Source organism: Bufo gargarizans, chromosome 1 (genome assembly GCF_014858855.1).
Source record: "Bufo gargarizans isolate SCDJY-AF-19 chromosome 1, ASM1485885v1, whole genome shotgun sequence".
NCBI classification, from domain to species: Eukaryota; Metazoa; Chordata; class Amphibia; order Anura; family Bufonidae; genus Bufo; species Bufo gargarizans.
Genome location: NC_058080.1, coordinates 360,981,741 through 361,006,185, shown reverse-complemented (window position 1 = coordinate 361,006,185; position 24,445 = coordinate 360,981,741). Strand labels below are relative to the sequence as shown.

The following is a 24,445-nucleotide window of genomic DNA, read 5'->3' as shown; positions in this document are numbered from 1 at the left end:
TCAGATCGCCTAGTTCTCTAACCAGTAACAATCTGGAACCAGATGAGAAACTGTCTCTGAAAGAATTGAGGGATAACTCAGAATTGGTTATTAAACCGTCCGATAAGGGCGACAATATTGTCCTTATGGAGAGACACATGTATGAGAACATGGTAATGGATCTATTAAGGGATACTCATACCTATAAAAAGCTAGAAACAAACCCCACTGCTGGTTTCCTGGAGGAGCTCAGAGTCATTCTTACAGAAGCAAAGAGTAACAATCTGATATCTAAAGATAAATACAAATTTCTGTTCAAAATGCATCCTACTATAGCAACGATTTATGCAATTCCCAAGATTCATAGACAGAGGCAACCTAGCCGACCAATAGTGTCTGGTAACAATAGCCTGACTGAAAATATTAGTTAATATGTGGACGAGTTAATTTCACCCTTTGTCCCCTCCTTGCCATCGTACATCAGGGATACCAAAGATGCGCTCACCGGACTACAGGAGATACAAGTCACAGAACAAACGCAATTAGCTAGTTTAGATATTGAGGCCCTATACACCAGCATTACGCATGATTTGGGTATCAAGGCAGTTTCTTCATTTTTATTCACTAAAGGCACGCAATTTCACCCTCACAATAAGTTAATACTTACACTTCTACGGTATTACACAACTATTTTCTATTCAATGGGCAATTTTATTTGCAGCTAAATGGTACCGCTATGGGTAGTAAATGTGCACCAAATTATGCAAATCTTTTATTTAGGATGGTGGGAAAACACTATGGTCTTCACAGAGCACTTTGGAAAATACACTGAGCACATTTTATTTTGGGGTCGTTTTATAGATGATGTTTTGATTTTATGGGATGGCACCACAACACTATTTCAGGAATTTGTGAAGGAGTTAAACACCAATGACATAGGAATGAATTTTACGCCTGAGATTCATGAGCATACTCTAACATTTCTGGATCTTCGTCTCTCTGTTGACCCTGGTGGATGCATCAGAACAGAGGTATATCGTAAACCTACTTCCACCAATAACCTGCTTCACTGGCAGAGTCATCATCTCTTGCCTTTGAGAAAGGGTATACCTATTAGACAGTACATACGGGCCCTTAAAAAACTGTTCAGATGACTCTGGGTTTCTCCAGGAAAGCAATACATTACATCATCGCTTTTGCGAAAGAGGTTATCCTAAAAGAACACTGCATAAAGCCTTCCACAGGGCCAAGTCTATAAACCGCTGTGATCTTCTATGTAATACATATATGGCCAGTAGTAAGACCCCTTCGGTTATCAGGTGTATTGGCACCTTTGATGCACAAAATCACAGGATTTTTCAAATCCTCCAAAAACATTGGCATGTTTTAAGAGCTGATAACGATCTCAGAGAGGTGTTGAGTGTGAAACCGGGCATTACATATTGGAGAGGTAAAAATCTCAAGGATTTACTGGTACAAAGTTTCTATAAAAAAAACAAAAACTCTAAAACGACTTGGTTGAAATCCAATATAGTTGGCAGTTTTCCTTGTGGTAGGTGTAGTTTCTGCCCATACATAAAAAAACTAAAAGAGTTCATCAATCCTGTGGATGAGAGAAAATATGACATCAGACAGTTCATAAACTACCAAACTATGGGCATTATTTATATTGCCCGATGTCCCTGTACGAAGTTGTACGTTGGTAAGAAGTCACAGGAATTTCGGAGACGTATATGCCAACATAGCAGCAGTATAAACATTGAAGCTGATACAACGATCTCCAGGCATGTAAGGTCTGTCCATGGTGGGGACCCAAATTGTCAAAAATGTTGGGGTATCTGTAAAAATACTCTTGGAGCATGAAGAGGTGACCTGGATAAGGTTCTTTTACAAGAGGAAACGAGGTGGATTTACCGTCTAGACAGTCTCAGCCCAAAAGGTCTTAATGAAGGATTTTATTTTTCATCAATTTTATTACCTGCTACCTACAGACTCTGTTGTGTATTACAAGATCTATGTTTATAATAATATTTTGATCTTATGTTTTTTTATGAGCCCCAAGTATGCGAAAATAAGAAATAAAAACAACAAAAACAAGAAGCCATTGTAGTCTATAATGATATTTATTGACAGTACTCTGATGTCATTATTTTGAGTGTGACTAGTAGTTCATTCTTGTCACTCCACCACATTCTTTTGAGAACCCCCCACCCCTAAAGGCAGGGATTGGCAGAGCTGTTCATTTGAACACTTCCAATTGGATAAACGTCTATGGACTCACACCCACTTTAATGACATCATGCAGCTCTGATAGGGGCAATCATCTGTCAATTATAGTACCTAGGTCATTTATATCCCATCCATGGTGTTCCGCATTCAATGCTGCCCAAACCCCTGATGAAGCCAGATTAGCTGGTGAAACATGTTGGGGGGCAGTCTTAGGTTTTAGTTTGCTTTTATGTTTATGTGCCTTCAAGTGTTTGATTAATACACAGATACGTGCTATGCTATAAGCGATCAGTGTGTGCCAGTGCGCACTACAATCAGAGTCGTGGTGTGGGGAAGTGCACTCCCAGCCACCGTCTAAAAACAAAGCAATTCAATAACATAGTGATCTGGCACTAATAATGAGCATCAGCTAGTTTTAACCCACAGTGTTTAGAGCTCACTTATAATAGTTATTAGATGTGCTGACTTCATTTTAAGCGAATCACTAAAAGTTTAATTTTATTATCTGGGACAAGAAAGGAAATTACCCTGTAGCTATGTGATTGTGTATTGTTAAATCCTTTCCCAGATAGGGTCTAATTTATTCCTGTGTTGATGTACAAAGGTACACACATAACTACACGCTCATACATACCCATGCATGACAATATACATGGACAAAAGCACAGGTAAACAAGAATGCACACACATGGAAAGCATGCATATACACGCACAGCTCAAAACCCTCCCCCTTGCACCGCTATTGTCCAGCACATAATAAGTTTGTTATAACCTACCCCAACACTAGCTATAATATTTTATACAATGTATTACAGTCCAGTAACTGATAGATGAAGTTTGGATGAGGCTGAAGATGTCAGTGCTGTGTGCTTGGCTCCTGCCCTTCCCTCCACATATGTCTTCAGTTCAGCATACTTTTCTGTCCTGAAGGAAATATGCTGACTGGTGGAGCAGCTTTCCGTCACTGAGTTGCACAGTACAACAGATTGGTGACTGACAGGCCACGCCACCAATCCGCAAATCAGGAAGTGTGGACTGGTAATCAGTAGTGTTGTCGAGCACCAAAGTGCTCGGGTGCTCTACAGAGCACAATGGAAGTCAATGGGAGAACCAGAGCATTAAACCAGGCACCCCGTGCTCTGAAGAGGGGAGGGTGTCTGGTTCACGGGAAAAGGTCAGAAATTGATGGAAACACCACTGAAATGGTTCAGGAACAGCACGGGGAGGATGTCTGGATGCATCTTGGACTCCCAGGTCGCTGCTGGGAACGATGTTGTCCGAGTAGTACGCCACTTTTACAGACTGGCACTAATACGCACAAAACCGAAGATAAAATCGATTTTAGAGGAAAAATTGTTAGGAAACATTCTTTCCTGTATATTAACTTGTATATAAAGTGCAAGTGCTGCCAAAAATTACAAGGAAGAGTCGCCCCGATACAACCTGTATACAACATAAAGGAGGGCCTCATTCACATTGTGGTACAATTGTTCAGGTAGTGGGACTCCTACACTCATAAAGCCTATGCACTAAGGGAAAGGGCTGGCAAAAATTACAAGGAACTGAACTTTAGGGGAATAAAAAATTCCTTCCCGACTCCAATCAGGCAATCAGAATAACTCCCTGGATCAACGACCCCTCTCTAGTAACTATAGCCTGTAATATTATTACAGCTCCAGAAATACATCCAGGCCCCTCTTGAATTCCTTATTGTACTCACCATCACCACCTCCTCAGGCAGAGAGTTCCATAGTCTCACTGCTCTTACCGTAAAGAATCCTCTTCTATGTTTGTGTACAAATCTTCTTTCCCCCAGACGCAGAGGATGTCCCCTCGTCACAGTCACCGTCCTGGGGATAAATAGATGATGGGAGAGATCTCTGTACTGACCCCTGATATATTTATACATATTAATTAGATCTCCCCTCAGTCGTCTTTTTTCTAAAGTGAATAACCCTAATGTTGATAATCTTTCAGGGTACTGTAGTTGCCCCATTCCAGTTATTACTTTAGATGCCCTCCTCTGGACCCTCTCCAGCTCTGCTATGTCTGCCTTGTTCACTGGAGCCCAGAAATGTACACAGTACTCCATGTGTGGTCTGATTAGTGATTTGTAAAGTGGTAGGACTATGTTCTCATCACGGGCATCTATGCCCCTTTTGATACAACCCATTATCTTATTGGCCTTGGCAGCAGCTGCCTGACACTGGTTTTTGCAGCTTAGTTTGCTGTTTATTAAAATTCCTAGATCCCTTTTCTATGTCAGTGTTACCGAGTGTTTTATCATTTAGTATGTACGGGTGACTTGCATTATTCCTTCCTATGTGCATAACTTTACATTTGTCAGTGTTAAACCTCATCTGCCACTTATCTGCCCAAGCCTCCAGTCTATCCAGATCCCTCTGTAGTAGTATACTGTCCTCATCAGTGTAAATTACTTTACACAGTTTAGTGTCATCTGCGAAAATTGATACTTTACTATGCAAGCCTTCTACAAGATCATTAATAAATATATTGAAGAGAATAGGGCCCAATACTGACCCCTGAGGTACCCCACTAGTGACAGTGACCCAATCTGAGTGTGTACCGTTAATAACCACCCTCTGTTTTCTATCATTGAGCCAGTTACTTACCCACATACAGATGTTTTCTCCCAGTCCGAGCATTCTCAATTTATATACTAACCTTTTTTGTGGTACAGTGTCAAATGCTTTGGAGAAGTCCAGATATACGACATCCATTGATTCGCCGCTGTCAAGTCTAGAACTTACCTCCTCATAGAAACTGATTAAATTAGTTTGGCATGACCGATCCCTCACGAAGCCATGCTGATATGGCGTTATTTGCTTATTTCCGTTAAGATGCTCTAACATAGCATCTCTCAGAAAACCCCTTAAACTGTTTACCCACAACAGATGTTAAACTTACCGGCCTATAGTTTCCAGGCTCTGATTTTGGACCCTTTTTGAATATTGGTATCACATTTGCTATGCGCCAATCCTGTGGGACATTCCCTGTCAGTATAGAGTCCGCAAATATCAGAAATAAGGGTCTGGCTATGACATTACTTAATTCCCTTAGGATACGGGGGTGTATGCCACCCGGTCCTGCCGATTTGTCTATTTTAATCTTTTTAAGTCGCTGATGAGGGTGAGTGCCTGCTGCTGATCTGACCCTCTAAAACATCAGGGGCGAGTGAGTGCCTGCTGCTGATCTGAGCATCTAAAACATTATAGGCGAGGGCCTGCTGGTGGCACTCTAAATCATTAGGGGTGATGGTCTGCTGCTTAGCTGACCCTCTAAAACATTAGGAGCGAGGGCAGCCTAATAAGCATGTTGATATGATGGAGGAGAAGGACGACGAGAAAAGGAAGATTGAACCATATACCCTTTTTTGTTGTGGAAAGGGTGCATGGGAATACAGTGTATTCAATACACCTTAAAAGCCACATTTAAAGTGCCTTTATGTTCGGCCGCTTTCCTCTGGTGGAGTAGAGATGTCAGGGGCAATCCAGGCCTTTTTAATTTTGATAAGAGTCAACCTGTCAGCATTTTCAGTTGACAGGCGGGTGCGCTTATCAGTTATTATGCCCCCAGCAGCACTAAATACTCGCTCTGACAAAACGCTCACGGGAAAGGCAGCATAACATAAAGTCCTCATCCTCTTCCTCCTCTTTGGCGCATCCATGCTGAATAGATGGAATAAACCAGCTCCTCCTCATCTTGTATAGCCGCACTTTCCAATAAAAACTCACTACTTTGCAAAATTGCGGGAGTTTCTATTTTTCTATATGCAAGAAAGTGCAGTGCCACGAGGTTCTCTTATACACCTCATAATCATCATCCAATTCGCGCTGAGAAGACGAATGGAGGGTGGTCTGGCTATCACCCTGTGTACTGTCTTCCCCCATTTCCACCTCTTCCACATGCAAAGCGTCCGCCTTAATTGTGAGAAGCGAGCGTTTCAGTAGACACAGAAGTGGGATGGTTACGCTGATAATAGCGGCATTGCCGCTCACCATCTGTGTTGATTCCTCAAAGTTGCGTAAAACCTCCCAGATGTCAGACATCCATGCCCACTCATCGCTTGTGAAGAGCGGAAGCTGACTGGAAAGGCGACGACCATGTTGCAACTGGTATTCCACTACTGCCCTCTGCTGCTCAGAAAGCCTGGCCAACATGTGGAACGTGGAGTTCCAGTGCTGCTGCAGCACTGCCATGACTTACGGAAATGGGCACACATGAGGCGCACCTTCACCAGTAGCTCAGGAAAATTGGGGTTTGTTTTGAGAAACCGCTGAACCACTAAGTTGAACACGTGGGCTAGGCATGGTATGTGTGTGAGCTTGCCGAGCTCCAAAGCCACCACCAAGTTACAGCCATTATCAGACACAACCATGTCTGGTTGTAGGTTGAGTGGTGAGAGCCATAAGTCTGGTCCCTTATACCCTGCCACAGCTCTGCGGCGGTGTGCTGTTTGTCACCTAAGAAAATTAGTTTCAGCTTGGCCTGTTGCCGCTTCCCTACTGCAGTGTTACACTGCTTCCAGCTACTGACTGATGGCTGACTGGTGCTGCAAGATGAAAATTCTGAAGTGCAGGTGGTGGAGGAGAAGGGGGGGGGGGGGGTTGCAGCCACTAATGTAGGTGGTGGCGGAAATACTGATAGAAGTAGGGCCCGCAATGCTTGGGTAGGACTCGCTCCCTGCCTCCACAACGTTCACCCAGTGTGCCGTCAGGGAAATGTAGCATCCTTGGCCAAAAGCACTTTTCCATGTGTCAGTGATTAAGTGGACCTTCCTAATAACTGCGTTGGTCAGGGCACAGGTGAAGTTATGGGACACATGCTGCTGTAAGGCGGGGACGGCACACCGGGAAAAATAGTGGTGCCTGGGGAATAAGTAACAAGTGACGGCTGCCGCCATCAGGCTGTGTTAAAGTCTCAAGCATAAATGGCCAAATTTCCTGGGCCAGCAATTTGGAAAGGTGTGCATTTAGTGCTATGGCCTGTGGGCGGGTGGCTGGGTATTTGCGCTTTCGTTCAAAGGCCTGGGGTATGGACATCTGTACGCTGCGCTGGGACACAGAAGTGGATGTGCTAGCTGATGGTGCTTGCGAAGGTCCAGGTGCAGGGCGGGAGGCATCTGGGCCTGTGTCTTGGACAGGGGATTGGCCAGCACGTAACACAGGGGAAGAGAAGGCAGTGGTGTAACCCGCAGACACTGATTGTGGACCCATGCGTTCAGGCCCACCTATAAGGGTGCTTTGATGCCATGTGGCGGATCATGCTGGTGGTGGTGAGGTTGCTAGTGTTCACGCCCCTGCTCATTTTGGTACAGCACAGGTTGCAAATGACTATTTTTTTATCGTCCACACTTTCCTCAAAAAAGCACCAGACTGCGGAACACCTACCCCATGGTAAGGAAGATTGCCGCAAGGGGGTGCTCAGGGGAACGGTTGTGGGCCTGTTTGGTTTGGCCCACCTTCTCCCTTTTGCCACCCCACTGCCTGTTCCAGCATGTTGCGGTGCTGCGGATACCTCCCCCTCTGTACTGCTGTCCTCGCTCAGCTTGCCACCTTTCCAGGTTGGGTCAGTGATTTCATTGTCCACCACCTCCTCTTTCACTTCCTCACCCTGGTCATTCTCCTGACTTGTTGACCTAACAAGAACCTCACTTATTGACAACTGTGTCTCATCCTCATCATCAACCTCTTGAGACACTAATTGCCGTTGACTTATTGGCAACTGTGTCTCATCATCATCATCCACCTCGTGAAACACTAATTGCCGTTCCCCACCATCATCTTCTTCTGACTGTGGATGCTCAAGAGTTTGGGAATCAGTGCGCAATATCTCTGTATGTCCCTTTTTAAGCGGGCTTGGCGAGAGGCCCAAATCAAGGAATGGTGCTGAAAAGAGCTTCTCGGAATATCCGAGTGTGGGATCATTTGTTTGCCAAGACTCTCCATGGTGGGAGGAAGGAGTATCAGGTTGAGGATTCTGTTGACCAGACTCTTGGCTACTGAGACTGGACTTTGTGGAAGATACAGTGGTGCTTAACTGATTGGAAGCATTATCTGCTGCAATCCAACCAATCACCTGGTCGCACTGGTGTGACTTTGAGAGTGGTGTCCTGCGCTGCCCTGCAAACTGGGACATGAAGCTAGGTATCATGGATGAATGTGTTTCTTGTGCTCTGGCAGCAGGCATAGTTTCACTGCGCCCAGGCTCACGGCCTCTGCATGCACCATCAGCAGCACAGCCACTTCCCCGTCCCTTACTGCTCGCCTTGAGCATATTAAATGGTATATATGCTTGCAAGTATGTCACATGTACAGTAGTGCAGGCTTTGTAAGTGTATGCGCAATTAAATTAGACTGAATGTCACAGATATTTAGGATGTGCAAACGTTATACAGGAGATGTAGCGCACATAATGTCGCTGTCACCAGCAGTGAAAAAATAAGACTGAATGTCACAGATATTTAGGATGCACAAACGTTATACAGGAGTTGTAGCACAGGTAATGTCGGTCACCAGTAGGGAAAAAATTTGACTGAATGTCATAGATATTTATGATGCGCAAACGTCATACAGGAGAGGTAGTGAAGGTAATGTCAGTGTCACCAGCAGTCAGTGTCAGTGTCACCGGCAGTGTCACCAGCAAAAATTTGACTAAATGTCACAGATATTAAAGATGCGTAAACGTTATACAGCAGATGTAGCGCAGGTATTGTCACTTTCACAAGAAGCGAAAAATGTAGACTGAATGTCACAGATATTTAGGATGTGAAAAAGTTATACAGGAGATGTAGCACAGGTAATGTCGCTGTCACTTGTAGTGAAAAAATTAGACTGAATGTCACAGATATTAAAGATGCGCAAACGTTATACAGGAGATGTAGCGCAGGTAATGTCGCTGTCACCAGCAGCAAAAAAATTTGACTGAATGTCACAGATATTTAGGATGTGCAAACGTTATGCAGGAGATGTAGCACAGGTAATGTCGCCGTCACCAGCAGCGAAAAAATTTGACTGAATGTCACAGATATTTAGGATGCGCAAACGTTATACAAAACATGTAGCACAGGCAATGTCGCTGTCACCAGCGGCGAAAATATTAGACAGACTTTCACAGATATTTAGGATACGCAAACGTTATAGAGGAGATGCAGCGCAGGTAATGTCGCTGTCACCAGCAGCGAAAAAATTTGACTGAATTTCACAGATATTTAGGATGCGCAAACGTTATACAGGAGATGTAGCGCAGGTAATGTCGCTGTCACCAGCGGTGAAAAAATTTGACTGATTGTCACAAATATTTGGAAAGCGCAAATGTTATACAGGAGATGTAGCGCAGGTAATGTCGCTGTCACCAGTGGCGAAAGAATTTGAATGAATGTCAGATATTTAGGATGCGCAAACGTTATACAAGAGATGTAGCGCAGGTAATGTTGCTGTCACCAGCGGCGAAAATATTAGACAGACTTTCACAGATATTTAGGATGCGCAAACGTTATAGAGGAGATGCAGCGAAGGTAATGTCGCTGTCACCAGCAGCGAAATAATTTGACTGAATGTCACAGATATTTAGCATGCGCAAACGTTATACAGGAGATGTAGCGCAGGTAATGTCGCTGTCACCAGTGGCGAAAGAATTTGACTGAATGTCACAGATATTTAGGATGCGCAAACGTTTTACAAGAGATGTAGTGCAGGTAATGTTGCTGTCACCAGCGGCTAAGAAACAATTACACTGAATGTCACAGATATTTAGGATGCGCAAACGTTATACAGGAGATGTAGCGCAGGTAATGTCGTTTTCACCAGCGGCAAAACAATTGCGCCGAATGTCACAGTTATTTAGGATGCACTAATGTAACACAACAGATGTAGCAGAGGTTGTGTCAATGTAAGCAGCGGCCAAACAATTGCACGCATTTTAGCGCAGGTTGCGCTAATAATATATATTGCATCCAGATAAAACAATAGTCCTTAAAAGTACTTTTGGGTCTCTAACACCTTTCAACACTAAATAATTCCTGTCCCTACACTATCTGTACCTTCTGCTGCAGCTCTCCCTGACTAAGACTGAGCCGAACCACGTGTCATTGGGTTCCGGCCAGCCAATCACTGTAATGCCAGTAACCAACATGGCTACGGCATTACAGTGAGTGACAGTACTTGCCCGCATGTTTATTGGCTGCATAGCAGCCAACAAACGTGCGGAGAGGGGACTCGAGCAAAGTGAAAATGGTGTTCGGCCAAGCATGCTCGCCCAACACTAGTAATCAGTAAAACTGAAGTTGCAATGATGGCAGAACAGCGGTCCCCTCTTACAGAGGTGATGTAGTCTGCTTCTATTGGAGGTACGAATGCCTACCATTTTATTAAGGCCTAATATTGTGTCTAATTTGGGGTCTCTTTTCCTTCCCTCTGCTATTGAGCTGGAGTAATGAACTAGTTGTGCTGTGTTTTCTGAGCCCATTGGATACCAACCCCCTGCTGCTTCATCACTCCTCTTCCCCTCATTGGGCCCTTAACTGACAGATATTAGGGGGGACTACAGTGGCAGACTGGGGACCCATGTTGTAGGCAAATCCAAATTAAAAGATGGAGGGGTAACACAAGTATGCAAAGCTGATACAAGTAGGTGGAGTCCACAATACCATAGTACAGCTCAAAATATCCCCCCAGTAGAACCAAATACCACAGTGCACAATATCTTGCCCCAGAAGCTGTCCCTCTGTGGTGGCCATTAATAGCTACCACATTCAGGTCCTCCTCCAGATTTCCTAATTAAGATGGAGTAGGGGGCTTAGGAGATGAGATAAAGGCCACAGCACCAAGCCAACACTATCTTCAGCATGCTGCCTGGAATGCTGCTAGTAATGACTTCTGAATTGCCCCTGGCAGTATGCTCCCCAAGTGGCCAAAATAAAATACCCGAGTGCTGTTACAGGTTGCCATTTCTGGTGCATGCCACCGGCCTTTTGCAGCCTACAGCCTTAGATGCCTGTGTCCCTCGGCCATTTCTACACTGTCTCATATAGTAGCCTGTATCCTATAAGGGTTAACAGCAGGGCACCGAATCATCAACTACCATGTCCCACATCAGAATTCAACTCTATTGAATTTAGGAGAGCATCTGTGGCCACCAGCCAAGATACATAAGTACCTGATGCTTCCAGTGTTAACGTTGAGAGCATCAGACCATTATGTCCCCAGCCAGTGGCAGTGAGGAAGGCATTGGCCCAGTCTGCCCTGGGGGAACTAAGATGCTTTGTATGTGGAAAGGACAACAGGCTATTGGATTGCAAAAAAAAATATCAATTTTACCTGATAAGATCAGTTGACAAATTTTCATATATTCGCATGTACTATTCATAAATGCAAAACAAATGTATAACATGTACACTTTAAAAAATAATTCTCCTCTGACCATCCTCTCTGAGAAGTTGCCTATAATTTATAACAACTAAGCTCCACTCTTTTTCAGCTCTCCAAGGTGATATTCCTGGTATATATAATCAACATGCATCTTCAGGGATTGGTCCTCCTGATCTCTCTGTTGTCTTGGGTCGGTCTTCTGGAACTTCATCTACAAATGGTTCTCAGAAGAAAGGAAGAGCAGAAAGTAGGTCCAGTGGGTATCTGAAGGCTGAACTAGACAATGAAAGGTGAGGATACGATTCGTGAGATATACCTGATACAAAAGCTTCCCAACAGAAAGACTTAGGGAACCTGTCACCGGGATTTTGTGTATAGAGCTGAGGACATGGGTTGCTAGATGGCCGCTAGCACATCCGCAATACCCAGCCGTCATAGCTCTATGTGCTTTTATTGTGTAAAAAAAACATTTGATACGTATACAAATTAACCTGAGATGAGTGCCTGTCCCTGAGATGAGTCCAGCGTGAAGGAGCCCAGCACCTCCCAGCATCCTCAGAATCTCTAGAGCGCCATAATCTCACGATGCGCAAGCTAGCGCATGCGCAGTGTCATCATAGTGTTCCTTCCCTGTGCTTGCGTCAGCCTCAGGGAACGAACTGTGCATGAGCTAGTTCGCGCATCGCGAGATTACAGCGCTCTAGCTTTTTGACGTCGGGGAGCAAGGAGGAGATTCTGAGGATGCGGGGCAGTGCTGGGCTCCTTCATGCTGGACTCATCTCGGGGACAGGATTCATCTCAGGATAATTTGCATATGTATCAAATCTTTTTTTTTTACACAATAAAAGCACACAGAGATATGGGGACTGGGTATTGCGGATGTGCTAGCGGCCATCTAGCAACCCATGTCCTCAGCTCTATACACAAAATTCCGGTGACAGGTTCCCTTTAAAGGGATTTTCTCACTTCAGCAAATGACAATTATCATGTAGATATGAAAAATGTTCTTTGAAAGTAGCCACATGGGCTATGGGACACAGCAGACAACGGGAGATTACCTCATTGACTTTGCTGGACTGTTTTCTAGGCATGCTTTGTGACCTGTACATAGATTAGGAAGGAGAAGATATGCTATGATATTAATATTGAACGTTAAATTCTGTGTTATCTATACGAAAGTGATATCTGTCATTGTAATTTTGCATGTTATGATAATGAGATGGCTACTGAAAAGTTACCTGTACAGAAGTGGAAATCTCGACATATTATTAGACTCAGTGGCCAGTATAGAAGTGGATGGAAAATTTAAACAAAAATCACCAGAATTTCAAAAAATATATATGTTTACCAAATTTAGAATTAACAAATATTAATGAGTGTTGGGCATTAAATTCAAGAATGGGGGAAGAAGTTTATTGATGTAAAGAAAATACTTTTTTCAATTTGGGTTCCCCAGGCAACCCCCCCTACCCCTCTGGTGTTTTAGATACTAAAAGTCAAACAAAATAAAAGTCGCATGCGGTATGGAAAATATTGCAATTGGTTTCTAAGGCATTTTTTTTTAGCAGTACAAAAAATTGTGAAGGAATCCTATGTCTACTATTAGGGCTATTCTATGTGGCTAGGTTGTGAGTAGAGTCCACCAATGTATTATACAAATATTAGGTAACGGAGCACTGAGGATTCAGATACATTGTTATTCAAGTATCAGTTAGCAATCATTAGAAAAGCAGTTGTGATATCAGATTTGATATAAAATATGTATATTTCCAGAGCTCTGTTGCTGGCAGAGATTGACAAGGAAGAAAAAGAGAAGCTATGGTATTACTCCCAGCTTCAAAGTCTGTCCAAGCGCTTGGAGGAGCTGCCCCAGGTTGAAACGGTAAGATGCTCTGAGACACAGTAGCATCACAATTAATTTGCACAATTTATAGTTATTTCTTCTTTGAGTGCTCTGTTCATATGTCCATAATTTTCATTGATTTCATACCTTTGTTTTTTCTTCTGGTCATCATTTGTTTTCTTGCAGTTCTCCATGCAGATCGACCTTATCCGGCAACAGTTGGAGTTTGAGTCAGAGCACTTAAGTTGTGTGTTGGAAGAAAGATTTGGTACAGCAGATGAAATGGTGCAAAGAGCTCAGGTAGGAAGCTGAGAAGTAAAATTATGAGAGCCTCAGCTTTGACGTAACAGCCATTGAAGGGAGGAGGCTATAAGTTGCGACAACCACCAAAATCTTAACTTAAGGCTCCTGGACTCCAGTGTAAAATATGTAACAGGCGCCAACTACCAAGTTTCACTTGTAATAGTTTATGTGGCCTTTAATTACGTCCCTGATGACCACTGCTCTGTGTACAAATGATATCAAAGTAGCTGTTGCTTTTTATTCCTGAGGGGACACAGTACACCTACCATGGCCAGATCTGCCTGGACCAATCAAGAAGTCATTGTGCCAAATGTCAGTACCATGAACAAAAGCTATTTATGACCTTGAAGGAGTGTTACCATCACAAAATGGATGCATCATTCAGTAAATATCTGATCAGTGGGGACAAGGTGACAGAGCAGACATTCATGGTAAATGGTGGGAGTTCTTTAATGCATTATATTTGCATTCATATATAAAAAATAGAACAGAGGTGTTTATTCACCCATGCTGGAAGCGCGGCATTTCGGCTCTAAACTGGAGCCTTTCTCAAGCAACAAGTGGTAGTGGATACAACATATTTATACAAAAAGTGCATGTGCATCAGATTAGCAATTAATAAGTAATCATACAAAAAATAAATGCATATATAGTGCAGAATATCCATATGTGAACATGATTCTAGAAATTGATTGCCATACATGATTGTCAGAGCAGGATGATATAAAGTGCATAGTGTAATATACATAAAATTAATAAATTCATATTAGTGAAGCAAATGACCCACACATGTGTCATAAATCAATATAAATAGGTATCATTAGTTAGCAGAGAGGGGAGACCCACCAGATCGGCAACTATAATATAAACACGCCATTTGTGACGTTCCACTTCTAATACTGCACATGTCAATTGTCATCCAGGAAGGGCAAGAGACGCATAGGACCACAGGAGCGTGATAACGAGTAGTGCGCATGTCAGTCACTGCGCACTCGTCATGTGATACACAAGCCGTCCATATTAAAGCAGGGCAAAAGGCACAGCGCAGGTAGCGCATGCGCACTATGTGCCTGGACTCCATTCAATGTATGGGCCGCATAATGGCAGATACAAATAGATTATTTAACCCATCAAGATGTATATCCTATCCTATGGGTAACAGGGTTCTCCTGTATAACAAAGCCATATTTAATGGTATGTAAGTAAAAGCATACGAGCACCAAAATGGTGCCCACAGCTAGGTGGGAGCATAGGAGGTGGCCATCACCACCGCGACGGACAGATCCCTGCTCAAGAGGAAATAGTAGTGAGATCAATCAGCAGAAACAGCAGACAGGCTCACAAATCGCTCCATCTAAAACCACCCAATACTGTGCTCTAATAAGGCGCATTGTAACTGCATGAAAAAAATATATATATATGGGGGAAACAAAAATATAAAAGGGATAAATAAAAAAACAACTGTACAATATGCCAGTCAGACAACATGAGCAGCATTAAAAAATAAAAATAATAATAATAAACAAGAAAAGGTTTTCACGTCGAGTCGGTCACCCGATCTCGCACATACAAATGAACCACTAGAAAAAAGAAACAAAAAATATATATTAAAGAGAGAAAAGAAAAACATATTAGAAAAAATATAATCCATAATCGTACAAGACTGACTTGTATAACTATTCATGCGCAAGAGCTATGTGAACAGAACAACAGGGTCAAGGGCAAGCGTTCACAATAACACACTCATTTTGAAATCTACATTAAGTCCATGTGGTTTCAATGTATCAAGCTTGTGTATCTACAGTAATTCTCTATATAATAGAACATTGGATCTGTTCCCACCTCCTCTAAGAGGAGGGACATAGTCAGTAATCCGAAAGCAAAGCTGATGTTCATTATGTTTCATTTCCATAAAATGTTTAGACTAGAACCCAAACAGAAACTGGTCCCTGGAGTCTGTTCAGATCCGCTCATGTCAGTTCGGGCACTTCTGTTATTTCAATTGTTCTTCTTCTTTAACAGTGGAGAACTACGGAAATATATAATGGTGATGAAACCTTATTTATAATGCTGTGAATGCCATAAACAACTACCAAATTCGCACAATGTGTGACGCATGGCAGATGTCACCCGTTGCACATTCAGACTCATGGCACAATGTTTCTGTGACTACAGCAAACGCCTTGTTTTCCAGCTCCCATTCAAAATGTCTGTCTTATAATTGTCTACACACATTTTCAGAAATGTGCATTTTGAGATGTTCTAACAGCACCGAATTATGAAATAGGCTGTGTGCTATTTTAGAGCAGCAATAGCAAACTGCTAGACACCGTTTTCCTTGTGGGAGGACTGTATCCTGGGCAGATGGGCAATAATGCTAAATGGGTGGACACCCATAATATTACATTTTAGCAGTTGCCCATTTAACTCTTTTGAGTGCTTAAAAGAAAATGTTATATTGCTGCTGAAATAGCTACCTATGGTAGTGTGTTGCTTAGAGTGGAAACTTTGTACAGTAGAAGAAAATACTGTAGCAAGTTGATTTAAATCTGCAGTTGCAATGGTAGCTTGTAGTGGTTCAAGCATAGTGTCTTGAAGATCACCATAATTGTATGGCATTGGACCACTTAGGATCCCTGCCAGTGTTGTACTATTCAAGCATAAGGCCTAGTTCACACAAACGTTTTTTTTTTTGCGAGTGTACGGGCCGTTTTTTTTGTGTTCCGTATACGGTCCGTATACGAAATCATTCATTTCAATGGTTCCGCAAAAAAAACGGAATGTGTTCCGTATGCATTCTTTTTCCGTATTTCCATTTTTCCGTTCCGTTTAAAGATAGAGCTTGTCCTATATTTGGCTGTAAATCATGGGTCGTGGCTCCATTCAAGTCAATGGGTCCGCAAAAAAAAATGAACACATACGGAAATGCATCCGTATATGTCTTCCGTTTCCGTTCCGTTTTTTCTGAACCATCTATTGAAAATGTTAGGGCCAGCCCAAATTTTGTAATTACTGTATACTGTACATGGCATACAGAAAAACGGAACGGAAAGGAAACGGAAACACAACGGAACTCAAAAACGGAACAACGGATCAGTGAAAAACGGACCGCAAAAAACAATAAAAGCCATACGGTCGTGTGAACTAGGCCTAAGGGTTACATCATCAGGCCAGGAATGCAGCTTGAGGGGGCATTAAGAAGGCACTTTTCCATGCCCAGTGTTTTTAGATACAAAGCTAGGGTAGAAAGTGGAATTTTGCCCCAGGTAAAGGTGAGTCTAGTTAGAATTTAGCATCAGGCAAGGTAATGACAGTGGACACAAAGGAGATTGAATGCACTGTACGATGCAGTGCTATCATAATGGAGTACTACAATTTCTGTGCCATTAGTGTATATGTTAAAGCAGCTCTAGCCTGACAGGTTGATTTGAAGGGATGAATGGCAATGAAACCTTTAAACGATGAATCATGGTGACCTGTAGGACTTAATGGACATGATAATTGATTTGTGGCCCTAAAATTGCTAAATTAACCTAAAGTAGTAAATGAAGCTATTGGTAGAACATCAGCTGAGCTGGATTTTACGAGAGTTTGCAGGACTCAGTGGGGAATATTGCCAGAATTTGTGCCAAATCTATCAAATATTGGACACTATTTGCTTAATATAAATGTTAAGAATTTTTACTCCAGTTTTTTTTATATAAACTGATCTTTTGCGAGTGATCTGTAGCTTTCACTGATACCATTTTGTAGTGTGTATGACTTTTGATCACTTTTTATTCAATTTTTTGGGAGGTGGAGCGATGAAAAAATGGCAAATCATCCATTTTAATTCTTGTTCTGCTACGGTGTTCACTCTACATTTATATTTTAATAGTTTGGGCAAGGGGTGATTTTAATTTATATATATATATATTATTTTTTTTACTTTTTTATTTATTTATGACACACTAGGTCACTATAAGAAGCTATTGCATCTCACTGCAGATGCGTTCCATATGAACTACAACTGCAATAGCATGTGTTTCTTTACACAGACCCAGGCTGACGCTGACAATGAACGGCTCCCCCAATCAGCATGTGGAGAAACCATTCAGCCACCGGGAGCACAGAGCTTCCAGGGAAAGCCACCTAAGATGCTGTGGTCACAAGTGCCGTGGCTTATCGCCGGTCACGACTACAGCACCCACATCTTTATAAAGACATCTTTTGTTGGACATGTACAGCGCTAGCCCTCAATTGGTTAAAGAATACGAATATGATTCTTACCCATAACGAACTCTTTATTATAAATGAACGTTTTATAACTCACATACTGTGATTGGATTCAGAAGCCATGTGCCTAAAACATGCGCAGAGTATGGCGTCGTAGGTAATTTGTTTGCCACTGTATGGGGCCTCTGTACAGCAGAGAATACCCCGTAATACAGAATCTGATGCAGTAACTTATGTCTCTCTGGGAAATTGGAGACAATCGGAGGCACAGTATGGTCCCAAATAATGCAGTGGGTGCTGTATCACAGCTCCATACTACACAGATGTGGTGCTGAGCATAAATGAGCCCTAATACTTGCAGGAGCATACACAGATCTCCTAGAGCCCCACAGCATAACTTAGTATTGACCCCCTGCCCTCCCCCAGTTTCACAGTATGCGTGCATCAGTCACTCCCAGGCAATGTAGAATGCAAGACGCAACACCCCAGATTTCTGATGACTTTACATTTTGTTGATCAAGTGAAGAATATGTTCCCCTGGATTATTTATTTTAATTTATTTATCAAATTTTTTTAATGAAATGTAAAGCAAGTAATAAACTATATATATATATATATATATATATATATATATATATACATACACTCACCTAAAGAATTATTAGGAACACCTGTTCTATTTCTCATTAATGTGATTATCTAGTCAATCAATCACATGGCAGTTGCTTCAATGCATGTAGGGTTGTGGTCCTGGTCAAGACAATCTCCTGAACTCCAAACTGAATGTCAGAATGAGAAAGAAAGGTGATTTAAGCAATTTTGAGCGTGGCATGGTTGTTGGTGCCAGACGGGCCGGTCTGAATATTTCACAATCTGCTCAGTTACTGGGATTTTCACGCACAACCATTTCTAGGGTTTACAAAGAATGGTGTGAAAAGGGAAAAACATCCAGTATGCGGCAGTCCTGTGGGTGAAAATGCCTTGTTGATGCTAGAGGTCAGAGGAGAATGGGCCGACTGATTCAAGCTGATAGAAGAGCAACATTGACTGGAATAACCACTCGTTACAACCGAGGTATGTAGCAAAGCATTTGTGAAGCCACAACATGCACAACCTTGAGGCGGATGGGCTACAACAGCAGAAGACCCCACCGGGTACCACTCATCTCCACTAAAAATAGGAAAAAGAGGCTACAATTCGCACAAGCTCACCAAAATTGGACTGTTGAAGACTGGAAAAATGTTGCCTGGTCTGATGAGTCTCGATTTCTGTTGAGACATTCAAATGGTAGAGTCCCAATTTGGCGTAAACAGAATGAGAACATGTATCCATCATGCCTTGTTACCACTGTGCAGGCTGGTGGTGGTAGTGTAATGGTGTGGGGGATGTTTTCTGGGCACACTTTAGGCTCCTTAGTGCCAATTGGCCATCGTTTAGATGCCACAGGCTACCTGAGCATTTCTGAAGGCAAAAGGGGGTCCAACACCGTATTAGCATGGTGTTCCTAATAATTCTTTAGGTGAGTGTATATATATATATTGTATATATATATATATATATCAATCATTAATTATCACTAAAAATATTGGCAGGTGTTAAGAAATATAGTAATATACAGTAAATTAAAATAAATAATCCACGAAGTCCTGATTTTTACTTGATCCCATTTTTTTTTTTTATGAAGCAGAAGAATGTTTAAGAAAAAAAAATTGCAATTAAAAAGTCATACATGGCCTCTCAGCCAATGTATCCCACTTCTGTCAGAAAACGTGGAACAGATGCTTCATTAAAATGGTGCTTTTTCCGAGCACCTTATTTCTCTATGTATTTTGTGCCAGAAAACTGGCATAAATATATTGATAAATCTCCTGCATCCCTTGTATTACAAAAATGGCTGTAAACCATAATAATCTGTTTGCACCAAACTCTCCTTAGTGGTGGCTGCATGAAAATATAATGTTTTCACTTTGGGAAGAGAAGGAATTCTGCACCAAACGCCCTTCCCCCATAGCAGTTGCGTGGTCTGCCTCCATTGAAAGTACCCTACCGAATACTAGGTGGACTGTATGTACTTATCGAATTTTTTGCCCCATAAGATGCATTTTTCCCCCTAAAAGTGGGGGGAAAATGCCCCTGCATCTTATGGGGCAAATACTAATGAAGCACTTCCATTATGGAAGCGCTTATTAGTACCAGAGGATCGGGAAGCGGTGAAAGATCTGTACTCACCGCTTCCTGGTCCTCGGCTGTCGACTGTATAGTGCTGCGCACAGCGTGAAGGCGCACTGTGACCTTACACTGTGCGCGCCAGTTCACAGCGCAGCAAATGGAGGAGGAGGAAGACAGAGCGCGGGCGGTGAGGAACAGCGGCGTCCAGGAGCAGGAGAGGTAAGTGTTTTTTATTTTATAAAACATAAAGCTGCTGGGGGCATAATAGCTGATGGGGGCTAATAAGAGGCATAATGGCTACTGGGGGCATAATGGTTGATGGGGGCTAATGAGAGGCATAATGGGGGCTAATGAGAGGCATAATGGGGGCTAATGAGGCATAGGGGCTGATAATGGGGGCTAATGAGGCATAGGGGCTGATATGGGGGCTAATGAGAGGCATAAGGGCTGATATTGGGGGCTAATGAGAGGCATGGGGTGATGAGAGTCAAGGAGCTCTTATCTGAGGTCTGATTGGGGGTCATTTACATTGGGGTCTGAGCTGAGGTCTGATTGGGGGTCTGTATTGAGGTCTTATTAACATTGGGGGTCTGATTGGGGCTGTCAGCTGAGGTCTGATTAACATTGGGGGTCGTGTTGGTGGTCTGACCTGAGGTGTAATGAAACATTTTTTCTTATCGTCCCCCTCTAAAACCTAGGTGGTTCATCTTATATGGCGAAAAATATGGTATATGCCTAGAGATATGATGGCAGACAGTAAATTCATTTGGAATTTCTCTAGGTACGTTACTTAGTCAAAGTTGTGCGCATGTGATAGTGTAACAACCCTGCAGCTAATGAGCTTAATAGAGGTAGAAAACATAAAACATCCCATATATAACAGGAGAATTAAAAAGAAACGTATAGTCCACTAAAAGCTGGATACTTACTTGATGGTAACTATCATTAAATTTTCATAAACAGCCACTTAGCTGAAGCCTGTGCACTCAGGTTATTTTGAGCTTTGGGAATAAGCAATTACAGCAAATCTGGAAAGCATAAAGTTAAATATTGCTTCTAGTTTAAGAGATAGATGCAACAGAAGACCTAGAAGACGATTCTGTGTACATTATTAAATTATTCCTGAATATCAAGTCTTAGTTTTCGACAGGGTGCAGGAGTTAAACCTCACTGAAGCCATATCAGTACAGTAGAAAGAAAATAGCCTATGTCACCTGAAATCCTGCTGTGAAGATAACACACAAGGACCAAATGACAGGCAATGTGCGCCAGAAGGTTTAACCTTTATTTCACCCACAGAAACATAGCCAAATGTGAAGAGACAAGTCATTCCACCCACCTCAAAGGGAGAAAATAACAGGACACCTAACATAAGTCTTCTGTGCCTTGAGGGTAGGCAGAGCAAATGGTTAATGCATTCATATTGCAGTCTTGACTGGTCCCCAGAAACTATGAACCCTAATTTTGTCAAAAATGTTGTAGACCTCCACCTTTGGTTCAGGTTTCAGAACCTCCCAGTAATTTATTAGTCAAAAGCATGGGTTACTACTGGACAATAGGGCATGGAGGGACCTTGAATAATAAATAGCAAATTGTGCATAAATGTCAATTTGCTGTTCTTTTAAGATATGTGTATCCAGGCTTGGCTTCTCAGCCTTTTGGCTGAGATCAAGTGTAGTATCTATTCTTAGATTCCTGGTGGACAGAGCCCTGACAGGATGTAGAGCAGAGAACCACACAGCAAGCCTAGGGTGTATGGCTTAGGTTTAAAGATACCCTTGCTAGATGACCAAGGCCTCTGCTGGATCTAAGCCAGGGGCGGAGATGCTTGAAAGCCTGAGGTGCAGAAGTGCCCCAGGAGTGGTGACACTGGGGTGCCGGAACTCACTGCGGGTGGGAGCCCACTGAGTGATGGCAGATTTGCACTCACCTCTCTTTGCTCGGCTTCGGCCCAGAAAAGATGAGGGGCGTACCCTCGGCTTTGGCTGAGGGTTGCCAGTTTGTACCCCCGTCTTTGGCTGGGGATTACCTGTTTTGTCTCGGTCCCTTGCAGGAGCCTTCTGGCCAGGAAGGACCGAGAAAGGTTTATGGGGGGCCCTTCTTCTTTGGAAGAGGGCCTGCGATGGACCGTACCTAGTGCACATTTTTTGTGTGGCACGCTGCACGATTTTGTTGCACAGGTGTAGAAAGCACGCTCCTCAGGCTTTAAAAAATAAAAATAAAAAATCACATTGAATACTTTTTACTGTCCACATGGTCAAGCATGCAAAAGGTTTTCTGTCTTCTACTCCAGAAAGTAAACCTTTTGTGGCCATTGCCATACACTCAGCTTTCCATTACACTCACCTTCAACAATCCCCCACTGAATCTGTTCGATGCTTACCTGGACACGATTCATCTCCACCTTGGACCAGGCATGACACACAGGAAATAGCTTGAGATGGCTGCTCAGTCGATCACTAGTCACACTGGTGATGCACTTCAGCCACTGACTAGCTGAGTGATCATTCCTGCCATTTCCTGTGTGTTGAGCTCAGACCAAGAAGTAGAGATCAGAAGGAACCTGGTAAGCATTTTTTCACCATTCTGAGCACTTACTTAAAATTTTATCCCTCTGGACAACCCTGTTAACATTAAATAATCACATAAAATTGACTACATAGTATTAACAGCAACAGCTGTGCCCTAACACATATGCCAGATGATGTGCCCCCGTAATACAATACACTTGTGTCTTACTTGGTCTTGCACTGTTACAGTGGAGTTTCACTTGTTGCCGTTGTTCCGTGTGCACAAGTATTGGCTTATTATGGGTTTGATTATGGGCCATTGTGTTCAATGGCAGTTCATGTTTGCCACTGTTCCGTGCCTCCTGGTGTCAGTTTCATGTGGGTGTGAATTGGTGCTATTGTGCTTTGTATCTCAATTCAGCACTGCTAGGGTTAACTTTTCCTGGCTCTGTGTGTGCACCTGTTTGTCTTATGTGCTAATTTACTCTGTTATATATTTTGAGTTGTGTGTCCTGCCCCTGCTGGTGGAACAAGTTCTGTCTGTCTGGTTTCTCCAAGTTCTGTTTGTATCTGTTCAGATTCTGTCTGCATGTTCTGTGTCTGAATTCTGACCTAAGTTCAGTTTGCCATCCCCAGTGTCTGTTCCATGGATTTGTATGTATTCTGTGTGCCCGACCTTGTCTTGTGCAGTCTGTGGTTGTCTTGGTCTTTCATATAATCTGCCAGCCAATTCTCTACCTGGTTCTGTATTGCACTGGCGTCTCTGACCTCTGGGTGTCAGCTGCCAACTACACTGGGACTATTCCAAGAGAAAGCAGTCTGGTGACTCCCCTGCAGGGTTTCCAACCATAATTTTTTGTTTTTCTGGACAGGTTATCCCAAATTCACGGACAACCAAAAAATATTATGGACAAATTGAAAAACCATAATGAATGATAAAAGTTATATGTAATACATGTCTATAGCTCAGTATACTGATAAGAACTTGTTACCAGCATTTATTGTCAGCTGTAAAATTATGGTAATTACCACTAAATTAATCTAGTCAAGTACCACCAGTCTAAAAAAATCACGGACACGTCTATTTTTTTCACAGACACAGGAAAAGGTCACCTCTTTTTACGGACTGTCCAGAAATTGCTGGAGGGTTGGCAACCCTGCTCCCCTGTTGCGAAGTCCAGATCCCTGTATAAGGGTTAAAGGGTAAAAACCAGGAGACTGCTGGGATAATACCCTCAGGACTACCCCAACGTCAAACCAGTTTTTTGGCACAGTGGTTGCACAACTATTGCACGTAATGCACTGCTCTCTGCTAACAGGAATGTACATTTCACTGCTAGATAATTCCTTCTGATAGAAGTAATCTGTGATTGATCTCTTCTACAACAGTAGATGAACTAATAGCATTAAAGAGGACATGTCACCAAAAATGCAATGCATTCCGACAGTACCACATTGTAGACCAGGAAAAGCTAAGCGGATTGATGTATAGTTTTGTTGGATAAGATTTAGTAAAACTTGTAATTTATATATCTATATCTCAGCTTTTTCTACCTTCTGTGAATAGCATCTGTACAGGAAGGAGGTGTTATCAGTGATTAATAGCATTTTGTGCATAAGTGTACATAAAGAGACCTTTTAAACTTGTCACAGTAACTATGAATCATCACGTACACAACAGTTATAGCAGCCTTATACAACGGGAGATACAGTAGCTTGGTCACACCTTACCAAAAAATAATACTTTGCTGCCACAAGTGGACGTTTGTGAAATTACAGCTTAGGATGGATGGAAAGTATTTGTATTA

The 24,445-nt window shown here is 42.6% G+C and overlaps 1 protein-coding gene across 1 annotated transcript in view; it reads left to right on the top strand.

Annotated features, from left to right (window-relative positions):
• APC2 (APC regulator of WNT signaling pathway 2) overlaps positions 1-24,445 on the top strand; it is a 146,648-nt gene that overhangs the window by 87,063 nt on the left and 35,140 nt on the right. Inside the window, exons 4-6 of the mRNA XM_044278966.1 lie at positions 11,707-11,887; positions 13,371-13,479; positions 13,627-13,740. Coding sequence (XP_044134901.1) covers positions 11,707-11,887; positions 13,371-13,479; positions 13,627-13,740 — 404 coding nt within the window. The remainder of the gene's footprint in view (positions 1-11,706; positions 11,888-13,370; positions 13,480-13,626; positions 13,741-24,445) is intronic.